Here is a 15,060-nt window from a genome sequence, read left to right as displayed (position 1 = left end):
CCGATTTCCTTATTGTTTTGGAAATTCTTTGCTATTTGGCTTGTTGTGAAATTAGGGAGGATATATTGTGCCAGAGGACTCCACCTGAAGCACTGCTTTGAAGATGGACTGGCACTTTAACAGATGTCTAAAAGCTGAATTTTTCAGTTCTTTTCTCAGTGTCACCTTTGCGCTACAGGAGAAATGTAGTACTGAAATGGAAGACATAATTCTGGCTTATTGGGTGGGGGAAGGAGGGAGTTTTGGGGAGTCCAAGACAGAGACCTCCTTTTATACCCTATAAAAAAAAACAAAAAAAAAAAAACTGTTCAATATTGTGAGATTTGGGTTATTACATTTTCTTTTCTTTTTCCAAAAGTTTTAATGAGTTCATGTTAAAAAATTGCAGCCTCAAATATACCTAAATACAGGTCTGTAGGTTTTTAGCATATCTTCTTCCCTAACTGTGGTACTTGGAAACATATCATAGATTAGGAAATTTAAGATATTTAGATTTCAATGAAGATTTCCACCTTTTATTAACTATAAATCCAGCACACGGAAATAACAAAATATTTTAAGGTGGTTGTTTTTTTTTTGCCTTTCTGCTTTCACTTTACACTGTGTTCCAAATTATTATGCAAATAATATTTTCTCAGATTTTCCCAAATTACCTATATGAATTGCAGTCATTGTAATTTTCCAGTCAAATAACTATTAGAGTACAATTGAAAGGTTTTTGTACAAACTGCCTATGATAACAGTATATTTTTAAAAAAATAAAAAACTCAAACTGCACTCAAAATGCATGTTCCAAATTATTATGCACAGCAGAGTTTTCAACCTTTTAATTTTAATAAAGAACAAAAAGATGGTCATTTTTGAAATGATAAGCATTAGCAGGTTATTACAAACTGAAATCAAACAGTTTTCAACTCAAAACTTTATTCTAGGTGATGTTACATTTGCACATAGGACCGCTTGTTCGAAAGGAGCTTCTGAACCCTCTCGTCCATTGAATTTGTCAGGTTTTGGATGGTTTCTGCTTCAATTGTTTTGCATGAGGACAGAATACCCTCCCAGAGCTGTTGCTTAATGTGAACTGCCTCCCACCATCATAGACACTCCTTTTGAAGATGCTCCAGAGGTTCTCAATGGGGTTGAGGTCAGGGGAGCATGGGGGCCACACCATAAGTTTGTCCGCTTTTATGCCCATAGCAGCCAGAGATGCAGATGTGTTATGTGCAGCATGAGACGGTGCATTATCATGCATGAAAATTATCTTGCTGCGGAATGCACGGTTCTTCTTCTTGAACCATGGAAGGAAGTGCTGTTTGAGAAACTCAACATACATTATGGAGTTCATCTTTACCCCTTCAGGGATCCTAAAAGGGCCGACAATCTCTCTCCCCATGATTCCAGCCCAAAACATTACTCCACCTCCTCCTTGTTGGCGCCATAGCCGTGTTTGCATGGGGTGTCCATCAACCAGCCATCCTCCACTCCATCCATCTGGACCAATGAGCGTTGCACGGCACTCATCGGTGAACAAAACAGTTTTGAAGTCAGTCTTCATATATTGTTTGGCCCACTGGAGCCGTTTCTGCTTGTGTGCAGTGGATAGAGGAGGTCGACAGGATGGCTTACGCACAGCTGCAAACCTCTGAAGGACCCTGCATCTTGTTGTTCGGGGGACGTTGGAGGCACCAGCAGCTTCAATAACTTGTCTGCTGCTATGACAAGGCTTTTTGCCGCTGCTCTTTTAACCTGACGTAATTGCCTGTAGGAAAGAGTCCTCAATTTTCCCTTATCAGCACGCACACGTGTGTACTGTGAATCAGCTACATACTTCTTGAATGTGCGATGATCAGGATGAAGTGTCTTGGCAATGTTGTTTGTAGTCATGCCTTGACCTAAACACTCCACAATTTGTTGCTTCTCAGCAGCCGACACATCCTTTTACTTTCCCATTTTGGCAGAAAATGTAGGCTGCTTAATAATGTGTGACATCCTTCTTAAGTAGTCTTGCCTTTCATTGGACACACCTGCCAAACTAATTAGCACAGGTGTCTGCAATTGCTTACAGTGATATAAAGAGCCCTGACACACATCACCATCAATGAGTTTAATTGACAAACAAAAAAATTCTTACCTTATCACTCCTAAACACTTTTGCATAATAATTTGGAACACAGTGTAGTCCACTCAACATATGTTTGCATGTCTTTCTTACTAATAATAACCTGTTTGGCTTTTGAACACTTTTATACCCACTACATATAGACACCAATGCTTGTATGGCAGGCCTGGAGTAATGTTTCCTATTTGTCCTTGAGCGTGCTGTAAGACTAGGTCCACAAAACCTGGAGAGAAGCGATTGATGAACATACAAGAAAACACTTGAGGCCTTGCCCATCACACATGTGCACACGTGTGAGCGCCCCTTAACTAAAGTACTTTTTACCTTCCATAGCATTGCATTTAGGAATGTAATGCATGGAATTTGCATCAAAATAAGAACAATATTCTGTGTTTTGCAATACAAGCAAAAAATAAACTAAACAGTCTTTAGCCTAGCCCGTGCCCTTAAGAATCTGAGGAATGCAACTATACATTTTCCCTTGATGGATGGAATTTTTAGCACTGCTATCCGGCAGCACACCAACCTGTTGAAGGAGTTTGCTCAGGGATTCCAGCATTCTTGGAGCAGGCTCCGAGGATTTGGTAAGGTCCGAGATGTGCAGCTTAATTTCTGCACTGTGGAGCTCCTAACAATCATGATACACAACCTGACATTTTAGTCTATTCTGTCCCTGTTTAAATAGTTAAAATTATTACATTGTACAAAACTTAGGAACATTCTTGCCTATAATATTATGAACTAAGGTCACACGTTTTTTTTCAACAATGTGCCAAGTAAGTTATCTAATAATTGTCTTATCTAATAATAATCTACAATTGTCTTATCCCGTCTGTCCTTCTGTCCAGGAAATCCCGCGTCGCTGATTGGTCCGGCCGCGGCCAATCAGTGACACGGGATTTCAGAAAAAGATGGCGGCCGTTAGCAGCTCATCTGCCGCACGGAGGTCAGCGGCAATGCAGCCGGGAGATGACCGGCGCCAGCCGCTCATCTCCCGGCTACTTGCAGCAGAACTACCCCAACCGGCGGCTCCCCGGTCCTCACTAATACGATTCACTGCTTGGTCGCGGCCGCCGGCCAGCGATATTGGCGCCAAATTTAAACACCGTCGTGCTGATTGGTCGCGGCCGTCCGCGACCAATCTGCAATTTTGGCGCCTAGTTTATAATATGTAAGGCTGTAATGCTGGAATGTACTTAAAAATGTACTTAAACATTGCACCCATAACCATTCAATGAACCTGTCAGCAGGTTTTCACATAAGGAAGTAGTGGGAAGGTTGTCCGCCAATAAAAATAAAACATTTTTTAGGTAAAAATCTTATGTCTGCCATTAGAAATCTTTTACTTCAAGTTGTGCGTCCATACACCCATAACACTGCTTCCCTGTGTAAAAAATTTGCTGACAGGTACCCTTTAATCGCCTACACAGAAAACAATGGTATAAAGAGAACCTGTTGAAGAGTTTTTGCTGCTCAACCCTCCCCCAGGCCCTGACTTCTCTGAACCTGTACTGTCCTGAGATGTTCTTTGTAACTCAAGGAAATGCCTCATTGAGATAAAAATCACAATTTTGACCGTTCCCTTTAACTTTGCAAATACCTTGCTTTACATATTTTGTGTATATTTTAAATTATGGTTTCCTATCATTAGGAGCATTGTGTAAGCCAAGAAAATGTTTGACTGGGGAAAGACGTTAAAGGGCTATTACTCAAATAGCAAGTTACTTGCTTATCAGACCCCAGTGATCTTGAGAAGTGGGCTGAAAAACCTTGTCTTGAATGAAGTGGAGCTGCACATGCTCGGCCTCCGCTCCTTTTTATGGTCTATGTGACTGATGGAGAAAGCAGAGTACTGGGCTCTGCTTTTTTCTGCAGTACAATAGCCAATGAATTGAACATGTGCAGCTCAGCTCCATTTTAGACCAGACTCTCTCCATCACTGTTTTTGGGGTACCAGAATTAAGGAAGGGTAGGGGATAACATTTTATGTGGGAATATTTCAGGTTAATTTATAGTACAATGTCTGTGTCTTTCTCTACCTCTTCCCGCCTCCCATATCCATAGATGTTTATGAGCAGCAACTGTCATCTGATATCTCAGCAATGTGAGAATCTGTCTTATCAGTGAAGTGAGTGTTCGATCAGTCCAGGAGAAGGAAAAAACAGATTTCTGTGATTTAAGATTTTTTATCTTACCTTCACTTTTACTACGATTTATGGGGGGGGGATAAAACTACAGTTACTTTTTAATTTACTTTCCATTTCCAAGGGTAACCAGATTTGTAAAAAAAACAACCAAACAAAAAAGTTAATTTGCAATATATGTGATTAAAAAAATCAAGTTACTATTGTTTGCTATTTTTGTAACATTGACGAAATATGGATTATCTAAAGCTGAACATTTGTAGAACTGTGAACTATGCAAACATGTAACAAGCTTTTATAAATTCAATACAATGAGCTGAGAATAATGTATCAGAAATGTTTCCTCAATCAGAAAATAATGAATAAATATGGATCTGTAATTCACATGAATAAGCCACTCTTTTTTAAAGTATTTTCTGATCCACCGGTTATCTATATTTATATACCTGAGAAGCCTAGTAAGTTTACATGGCTGACTTTATTCCTTGGAATGTTTGATAGAATGTCTCTGCAGTATAAAGATGAAACAAACTATGTGTTTATAGTTTATCTGAATGTTTAAACAAATCTGCAAAGGGCATTTATAAAAAATGTTAACTGGGTTATCCTGGACTATTTAATTTTTTTTTCTTATGGGCCTGAGAATTTACAGGCAGGTAGTTGCTAACTCCCTGCCTGTTGTGCCCGGCGCCAGTCTCTGATGGCTTGGAGCAGTCACAGACAGCTCCTGCCAGCAATTCTGTGATGTCACATCAACAGATCAGCTGCTTCTCTTCTGCTTAGTTCTGTTGACAGGGCTTTTCTGCCGATGTTATGCTGATTGACTGCCGGCCCCTGCTGCATAACTGCGGGACGTTGGCTGTCAGTCAGCATGACGTTGGCAGGCTCGCCCCATGGACAGAGCAGCCCAGAAGAGGAAGAGCTGCTCTATTGACGTGAAGGAGCGATCTATGATTGCTCTGAGCCGGCACTGGTAGTTAGCAACTCCCTGCCTGTCAGTTCTTAGCCCCATAGGAAGAAAAAATAAAATAGTTGCAAACTCCTTTAAGCAAGTAACAATAAGGCTATGTGCCCGCAATTCAGATTTGAAGCAGAAATTTCCTGAGCATTTCTGCTTCTCCTTGGCAGAAAAAAACACATGCGGATTTTACATGTGTTTTTTCAGCGTTTTTACATGTGTTTATGCATGCTTTTTTTTCAAGCAGTTTTCCAAGCGATTTTAAGCATCACTTGGAAAAGAGCTTGACAAGTTGGTCACACAATATAAATCCATGCAACTGCATGCAGCGTGTGACCAACTTATGAAGAGATTTCTGCTTCAAATCGTGCATCTAGTGTAAAAAAAAGAAAAGAATTAAAAAGTAAAAAGAAAAGAAAAAAACTTATACTCACCTCGCGTGAGCTGACTAAATGACGTCCCCGCAGGTCCTGCCAGTACACCGCGGGCCGACGAGGAGGGAGGATCGCCGCCGGGAGGAGACCAGGGGCCGCCGGAGAGGTGAGTATGAATATTTTTTTTAGTTTTTACTTTTATAATTCTTTTTTAACTTACAGGTACTATGGTATCCGGGTCGGATGAGAGTCTCCTCTTCTCCAGACCCGGGTACCATCCGCTCATTGAACTGCATAATATCCGCATGTATACATGCAGATGTTATGCGGTTCAGTGCAAGTCAATGGGCGTGATTTCGCAGCGAAATCGCGCCCAAATTGGTTGTGCTGAGGATTTTTCCGCAATGATAATCCGCAGTGAAAATTTCCGCAGCATGTGCACAGCACATGCGGATTATCATTGGGAAACATGGCAGACATCTTAAGCGGTTTTAATGCGTTTCCGCGGCAGAAATGATGCCGTGGAAACGCATTAAATCTGCATCGTGGGCACACAGCCTAAAGGAGGATTTCTTATCATGATAAAACAGTATTGATGTTCAATGATCCTTTCCTCTTACGCCAGTGAATAACATGTTTTCCGTCATGTTTTTCTTATAAAATGTGGTACACTTTAGGCATTTTGGTGCAGTGGCATTTTTTTTTCTAAGGGCATCATATTTTCTTTTTTGGCATTTTTTTTTCTCCATAGACCTCTCAATAGCACCTTTAAAACTGCAGAAAAAAATGCTTGCTCAGCAAGCTTATGAATGGAGCCAGAAAGCCACCACTTTAGGCATGTGTTGGAACACCAAGGCTTACCGCATATGATTTCACATTTGTGTCAAGATTTCAAAGTTAATATATATTAGTAAGTTTCATTAAAGGGAACCTGTCATGGGAGCCAAGGGCAGATGAATCAGACACTGGCTGTGCTTTTGTAGCTGTGTGTTTTACATTGAAACGCTGTGGTTTTCAGCGAATACATACTTTGAAAAACTTATCGGGGAACCTGTGTTTCGGATGACTACTCTGAGGCTGCTCCCTGGCAGCTTCTCTCGGCTCCTCATAACTGACACCACTCTCCTAATGTGAGTGCATAGGGAGGGACCTAGGAGTCAAATGGATTTGGGTGGGAGAAGCCGCTAGGGACTAGTCGTCATCTCAGATGCATAGTCCCCAGACAGCTTTTCAAAGTATGCTTTCTCTGAAACGCCGCAGGGTTTCTGAGTAAAACATACACCACTGCAATAACAGAGCCATTGTCTGTCTCATGCTGCCCGTAGTTCAGATGACAGGTTTGCCTTAATTTTCTTTTGAAAACCTCTGAAGAACTTTTCCTGTTGTCAGACAACCCCTGTAAGTCAGACTGCACTGATGTTGCAGGAAATGTAAGAGTAGCCATTATTCATTGCAGTAATCTCACTGGAGATGAAAAGCAGATGTTTTCAGCTAAGGTTGTAAGTAACTTCACTTAAGACCATTTTCTGTCAATATTTATCTAATAAAAAGCTGTTAGATGTTTCTAAAGTGATTAGGCAGCACTGCAGTTATGTCAGATCTTGATATATACTGTATCTGTGATGTGTACGAGAAATAAGAACTGAACGGAATTTTCAATGGTTGATGGATAATTAATTAGAGCATTTAGGAGCAGTTGTAAATGGTTATTGTATTTACCAAAAGAAACAAAAACCTTGCCTGGATCCAGTGACAACAGCATGTCTGCTCTCCACGACCCATAAAGAGGATTAGCTGCTTTTAGTACATGGTTAGACTTTGCATGTGTAAGTATGCTCTGCCCACAGCTTCTCCTAGTGTGAGGACTGAGGAGCACAACAAGAATTTTACTCCCAGTTTTGAACATAAGTATTGACCAGCGCTCCCTATTCTGAGAAGTTATGAATAGATTTTAATTGGTGGTTCCAGTGAGTAAGTAACAAAAGAAAACCAGTAGCATTGAAATGAAATGGCTCAAGAAGAAATGAAACCTGGGCAACGGCAATAGAGATATCCTTCAGGATACGGTTTATAACACAACTGTAATTTTCTGAGCTATGTTTCAACAGATTAGTTGTAGCAGATATTGAGGAAGAAATGTCAGTATTTTTACACTGACCACACACTATATTTTTTTGTGGCTATTCACATGTCAGTATTTATCATATATGTGCTGTCTGCTTTTGTGGCTGTGAAAAATCATGGAAGAATAAGGCCTAATTTTTTCATTAAACCCTTCGTTACTAGTGACTGCTTCTTAGTTGCCTATTATTTGTGGGCAAAGATGTCCTGATATCGGGACCTAGACCCCCACAAACCATAGGTAAAGAGGACCTGTCACCAGGTAAAGTGGTCAGTTGCTCTAATTGTGTTCCTGCTGCTTCCATTCCATTTTTTTTTCTCTATCTGCCATACGGGTTCCAGAAATGTTCTTTTATAGTTGGTGCACCCAATATGCTAATTTTTAAATGGAATTGGCAATCTGGTTTTCCCAATATAGAAATAATTTATTATTTATTATTATTATTATTATTATTATTAGCAAATACCTCCAATTAGAAATTTAGTATAGGTTTTCTGATTCGCTATGTCTCTTTTCTCATGTACAGGCATTGCAGGACCTTAGGTATCCATGGATATGACCACTAGAAACTAACTAGCAGTCACTATATCAGTGGTCGTAACCATGGATACCTTATGTTCAGGCATTGCAGGACTTTAGGTATCCATGGTTACGACCACTGATATAGTGACAGTTAGTTGCTAGTGGTAAAATCCATGGATACATAAGGTCCTGCAATGCCTGCACATAAGGAAAGAGACATAGCGAATAAAAAAAAAAACTATACTACATTTCTAATTGGAGGTATTTGCTGATGATAATAATAATTATTATTATTACACCTACTACATATTGAGATAGGATCTTGGAGATAGGAATACCCCTTTAAGTACAGCTTACTAGAATACTGTAAAAGAGGTCTTTAAGGTGGTGGCCATACTTTATATTGGAGAACCTGGTGACAGGATCTTTTTAAGATCTTTACTAAGGGAGTGGTGCTTACAAGATTCTCTGCGGTGTGTCTTTAGACTGCTCTGAATTATTACTCTGGGAACAATGCATCCTTGGTAAAGACCCCCAAAATTTGCATATTCGGCATACTTAAAGGGGTTGTCCACTCCTAGGACAACTTCTTCATGATCAAAATGTTTTGTTTGGCCCCCATAGAATAAAAAAACCTATACACGCCTCTCGTGCCGGTACCGTTCCAGCAGTGTCGGCACAAGCGGTTCCGGGACTGCTGTGCGGTTATGACATGTGACCCGGCGCACAATCAGCGCTGGCGTCACTGTTCCCGCCTTCGGGATTCTTATGGTTCGTGTAGACGACCACTGGATGTATAGCCCCCTCTAATAAGAACCGCCGCTCCTTCAGCGCCAGTTTGATGGCTAGCAATTCCCGATCTCCCATGGAGTAATTGTGCAGAGAAGAGCTTGGAAAAGAAGCCGCAGGCACCATTTGCCTGGACGAGGCTTTCTGGGTGAGAACTGCTCCGGCCCCTGAGGAAGAGGCATCAACCTCCAGGAAGAATTGCTTGTTACAGTCAGGACGATGTAGCACCAGAGCAGAAGAGAAAGCTTGTTTCAACGATACGAAGGCACTTTCCGCCTTTAGAGTCCATTCCTTGGGATTAACCCCTTTGCGGTTCAGGGCAGAGATGGGAGCAGTCCGGGAAGACAAATGAGGAATGAACAGGCAGTAATAATTAGCAAATTTCAGAAATCTCTGGATAGTTTCCAGTCCCTCAGGTCGGGGACTCTGTAGGACGGCAGACACCTTTTCGGGATCCATCTTGAAACCGGTCTCCGAGATTATGTATCCCAGAAATGGAAGAGAAGTCTGCTCAAAAACGCATTTCTCGAATTTGGCATACAGACTATTCTTCCTGAGCCTCTGCAATACCTGTTGAACGTCTCTCTGATGTGAGGGCAGATCTTGAGAGAACACCACGATATCGTCCAGATACAATACCACGAATGAGTATAGAAGATCTTGGAAGATGTCATTCACAAGCTCTTGAAAGACTGCTGGTGTGTTGCAAAGTCCAAAGGGCATCACGCGGTACTCATAGTGGCCATCTCGAGTGTTGAATGCTGTCTTCCACTTGTCACCCTGGCGAATCCAGATCTGATTGTATGCGCCACGGAGATTGAGCTTAGTGAAGATCTTTGCGCCTTTGAGGCGATCAAACAACTCGGAGATGAGAGGCAGAGGATTCTTATTTTTTTGTTATTTGATTTAATCCCCTATAGTCGACACAAGGGCGAAGAGAACCGTCCTTCTTGCCAAAGTAGAATCCTGCTCCATTTTTGGATAAATCCCCTAACAAGATTCTCCTCAATGTATTCAGACATAGCACGGGTCTTGGTTAACGATAGGGGTAGATTTGACCACGGAGAGGTGAGGCACCAGGAACGAGGTCGATGGGGCAATTATACGGCCTATGAGAAGATAGTGTCTCAGCCTCTTTCTTGTCAAAGACGTCAGCGAACGTCCAGTAGAGTGCTGGCAAGCCTGGTAGATAAGCTGGAGTGGACGGAGGTCGATCAGCACGAATAGAAAACAGTTAGGATTTGTGACACTCCTGACCGCAGCAGAGCACCTCTCCCGAACTCCAATTCAAGACTGGCTAGTGTCTCTGAAGCCAAGGCAGTCCTAGCAGCAAGGGATGAGAGAGGCCAGACAGCACGTAAAAAGAGATTTTCTCCGAGTGTAGCATTCTGATCTGGAGAACTACGGGCTCGGTGACGAACAAGATGGACTCGAAAATGGGCTTCCCATCCGCCGAGGAAACCACTAACGGATCCGGGAGACGTTGGATACGGATCTGATACTGCTCCACAATGGCTTGTTGGATGAGATTCCCAGCAGCACCGGAATCCAGATAAGCAATCTCGCCAAAATGGATATTGCCGCACGAAAGCAATAGTCAGGGATGGAGAGGAAGAATTCTTGCCCACGACTACCTCTCCAAGCGATGCTAGGCTCTGGAGTTTCCTGGTCTCTCTGGACAGGAGCGGATCACATGCTCCGAACTGCCACAATAAAAGCATCTTCCCTCAGTGCGGCGGACCTCCTGGGAGTCTTGACCATAGTCACCTGGTCTACCTGCATAGATTCAGGGGGGGAATGCTGAGGCAAAGGCTTGTTGCGAGACCGGCCTTTGGAAGGTGGGTGCAAGGCGTAGAGATTTTTTGTCACGGAACACCTCCTTAGAACGCTCCTGGAACCTGATGTCGATCCGTGTGGCCAAAGACACCAGATCGTCCAGAGAGGTGGGTATGTCACGACCGGCCAGTTCGTCCTTAATCAGCCCAGAAAGGCCCTCCTAAAAGGTAGCCACTAGGGCTTCATTATTCCAGGCGAGTTCAGACGAGAGGGTGCAGAAACGAACAGCGTACTGGCCCACTGTGAGGTTCCCCTGGCGTAGATGAAGAAGAGAGAAGGCTGTCAAGAATGTGCGGCTGGGCTCATCGAAAACCCTTCTGAAGGCCTCAAGGAAAGCCTGGAGGTTGGACACCAGAGGATCCCCTCTCTCCCATAGGGGATTGAGCTATGTCAACGCCTCACCAGAGAGATGAGACATGATGAATACCACTTTAGCCCGATCAGAAGCAAACTGATAAGCCAGGAGCTCAAAGTGCAGCGTGCACTGATTGATGATGTCCCGACATAGAGCGGGATCACTGCCAAAGTATGGAGGAGCAGACAGTCTGGGTCCTACACTGGGTGCCACACTGCCACTGGGTCGGGGTGCCGCCGGAGCGGACACCGCTTGGTTAGAGGCAGACACAGCCGGGATGGACAGTGCATCCAAGCGGGAGTTTACAGTCCGCAGAAAGGACTGCATTGTATCCTGTTGAGATCTCTGGCGGGAGACCTCTTGGTACAGGTCCGAAACCGAGGGAGCCTGGGAGCCACTGGATTCCATGGCCTGTGTGAACTGTTACTGGTCTGGATGGTGGAACCACTGTGCCGTGGTACAAGGAGGGACTGGAGGGGCGTAGCTAGGGACCTCACCCTGGACCGACCTTGGCTATACGGCAGCTTAGTCGACTACGTGAACCAAGGAAGGACCGGGAAGGTGGACCAGGTGCTACTCCAGGACCGACCTCGTGTGCGAGCAGGTGACTCCCCACAGGACTGGTGACAGGAGCTGACAGGCACGGCAGATAGGTACGGTTGGTGGGCAGGCAGTCGGGCACAGCTGGTAGGCAGGCGGGCACGGCTGATAGGTTCCAGTGCTGCCCGCCAGGCCTGTCTGAGGGCTGCAGAGAGTTAGGACACAAACTACAACATTGCACAGGCACCTCCATTTTGGGGGAGGTGCCTTAAATGGAGGATGTCCTCCGGCCATTGGCCGGGACATTTTAGCAGGGCTGTGGACTCGGTAAGCCAAACCTCCAACTCCTCAATTTCCATGACTCCGACTCCCTCATACATAGCTCATGTTTAAGTAATAAATTTACTGTAGCACAGATTCATCTCAGCTAAAAGTCCAGACCCTTAGATCAGGAATAGGACAGACATTTATAGGACATTTCATAACTTTCCCAAATTCTAATGAAAAAAATATTCCCCACAAACTGCATTGAACTACTGTACCCAATTTATTATATATTTTAGGAGTTGGAGCAGGTCCATTTTATACAGACTCCGGTTTCGACTCCATAGCCCTGCATTTTAGGACTGCACGCGCAGCCCCTTTAAGAAGCAGGGAGCGCGCGCCCTAAGCACAGAGCTCGTGGATCAGCGCGCGGTGCGCGCACCCAGAGTGCTCACAGCGTGGGAGACTGGAGGAGAAGCGGTGGACGCAGGGCGGTGGAAGCAGGGGATCGGCGTTTCTGCAGGGCAGGAGGCAGAGACGCCGACGCTACAGGTTATATGCTGTTAATGAACTCTTACCTAGAATTGGATGCTCTCTCAATAATATTTTAGGGGTATGTTCCTTATGTAATTCCTTGTTCTGTTAAACGGAACCTGTCAGCTGATTCATACTTCCCAAACCACATAGCAGAAAACATAGCTTGAAAGGCTAGCAGTGGCTTATAGGGAGAGGCTTAACTAGTCCGGTGCTGCCTCTGGCCAGCTTCTTCCAGCTCTGCTCTTGTTGATTGATAGGTCATTCACATTTGTCTGCAGGGAGGGAAGTGTGAATCACATAGAGCAGCACTTGGAGAAGCCTTCTGTAGGCAGCAGCTGACTAGTTGGATCTCTCCCTATAGACCCAGGCCGGCTCTTCAAACTGTTTTCTCAGACACATCTTAGTGTTTCAGAGTAAAACAAACCTGCCTGCAATTGCACAGCTTTGATTCATGCTGGTTTGGGCTACTGATATTGAGTGTCAGGTTCCCTTTTAAGGATTTTTCATGGTTTCATTCACTTATCCAGGTGTACATGCTGCAGTGCAGCCTGGTGCTTTGTAAAGAGCAGACAATTTGTTTAGTTCTCTTGCTGATTTGTGGCATTCCATGTATAAAATAATCATTTGGCTATATACTATTCTCAAGAGGAAAGGGAAAACATTAGCATTTCGCTAGTACACAACGTAGGACTGTGTAAGCATAAATGTCATCACTGCCTAAGTGTGCAGCAGATTTTATGCTTAGGCCTGACCAAGCGCAGAGAACATGGGAATCAACAGAAGCAGTGGAGTGAAAAAGAAGAAAACGCACAGGAAGCCAGCTGCAGTTAAAGAAACATTTACGTCACTTTACAGTAACTCATTGATGGAAAAAGAGAGTAATAGACTGTGCAGGATATTCATTTTAGAATTTAGAGAAGATATTGGCAGACAAAATGGAAAAACATTGGTTTTCATTTGCACGTATGGTGCTGCCACACAGACATTTTACATTTGGTTAGAACTGCATTGAAGCTCTAGTGACATAATTATGTTTGTATAAAAGATCAGGCTCTGAAATAATTGCATTATGATTAATGTGGTATAGGCTTTATTTCAGTGGTAGGTTATGGAGATCAGTGATGCATATTTGCCCTTATCAACATACCAAAATCAAACCAATTGTACACAGTGAAAAAGGGGTTGTTTGGTTAAAACAAGTTATCCCCTATCCACAAAATACGTGATAACTTATTGATCAGTGGGAGACCCGACCACTGACACTCGCACTGACTGGCAGAACGGGAAAGTTTTATCCCCATTGTAACAGAGCGGCAGTGCGCACACTCGACTGCCGCTCCATTAATTCCCGGTCAGGCTGCCGAGTGCTGCCCTTGATTTTTTTCTGGCAGCCCCATAGAGAACGCATGGAGTGGTGGTCAGGCTTACCAACCACCTGCTCCATTTTGTAAAACAGTTAAAAGTGCCCTGTCGGAGATATAAAACTCCCTCTTCTATCGATTGAGCTTGTATGTTCTCCACGTGTTTTTGCATAAGTTTCCTCCAGGAAGTCTGGTTTCCTCTCACAGCCTAAAAACTTAAAAGGAATGTGTCATCAGAAAATTACCTTTTGTTTAAATCAGGTTTTCGTGTTAAGTGCATTTTTGTTAGTGTTTTTTCCCCATAGCACAATCTGTATTAAAATTTCAGTTTAAATAGTGGCCACTAGGGCTGTCACATCGGTGACACGCACAGGTGGTAAGCGCCGCCCTACTCACTGCTTTCACTGCTCTGCTCTCCCAAGTCTTGGGCTGCCTCTTGTAGCATTTCCAACACTGCTGCATCCTCCTGCTAGTAAGTCTCCACCTGGCTATAGGCCGCCAGTTTTGCAGGTAATTAACCCGATTGTGTCCTGAAAAGGAGAGATTCTCTAGCCTATCCCCAAGGGGCTTTATTGGGCAGCTGTTCCCACCACTCCTCGCCTGATCTAAGTTTCTAGTACAATGTCTGCTTAGATTCCTGTAAGGTGCTTTCTTGTATTGTCTCTCCTGTTTTCTGACCTGGCTTGCCTACCTGTTTATCCTTATAAACAAATAAAAAAAAACTGACCGTCACTTCCAAAACAGAAAACTGGTGTGTACAGGTGCTTACTAAGAGTAGCCATCTTCATATAGAACTAACAAATAAAGTAGCATTCTGTAACGCTAAGTATGCAGACATGAAATATAGGAAATTTGAATTGCATTATTGCTCAAAAATAGAAAGAATTGAGAAATCTTAGCTCATAAATTGGTCAATTCATGTATACCTGGCAGCCAATTGGCCAATTTATGCGCTAAGATTTTTTTGAGCAGTAAATCTATTAAAATTTCATAAATTTAATGTTTGCATACTTGGCGTTAGAGAGCTACTTTATTTGTTAGTTACCTGTTTATCCTGACCTCTCCGCTCCTGACCTCGGCTACATTTATTGAACCTGTGCTGCCTGCCATGACATCGGATTGTATGACCATGTCTTTGC

General features: G+C 43.4%; 1 protein-coding gene across 7 annotated transcripts in view; it reads left to right on the top strand.

Moving 5' to 3' along the window:
• Positions 1-15,060, top strand: part of PHACTR2 (phosphatase and actin regulator 2) — a 240,027-nt gene that overhangs the window by 144,268 nt on the left and 80,699 nt on the right. For 2 of the 7 annotated variants that reach the window (XM_073671365.1, XM_073671369.1), the window contains exon 2: positions 5,689-5,761. The exons of the other annotated variants lie outside the window; for them this stretch is intronic. In XM_073671365.1, the coding sequence (XP_073527466.1) occupies positions 5,689-5,761 (73 nt within the window). The remainder of the gene's footprint in view (positions 1-5,688; positions 5,762-15,060) is intronic. 7 annotated transcript variants of the gene reach the window in all.

The sequence above is a fragment of the Phyllobates terribilis genome, unplaced genomic scaffold (assembly GCF_046119375.1).
Source record: "Phyllobates terribilis strain yellow unplaced genomic scaffold, ASM4611937v1 Scaffold_3__8_contigs__length_932513732, whole genome shotgun sequence".
In the NCBI taxonomy this organism is placed as follows: domain Eukaryota; kingdom Metazoa; phylum Chordata; class Amphibia; order Anura; family Dendrobatidae; genus Phyllobates; species Phyllobates terribilis.
Note: the sequence above shows the minus strand (reverse complement) of the source record. Positions and strands in the feature narration are given on the sequence as shown.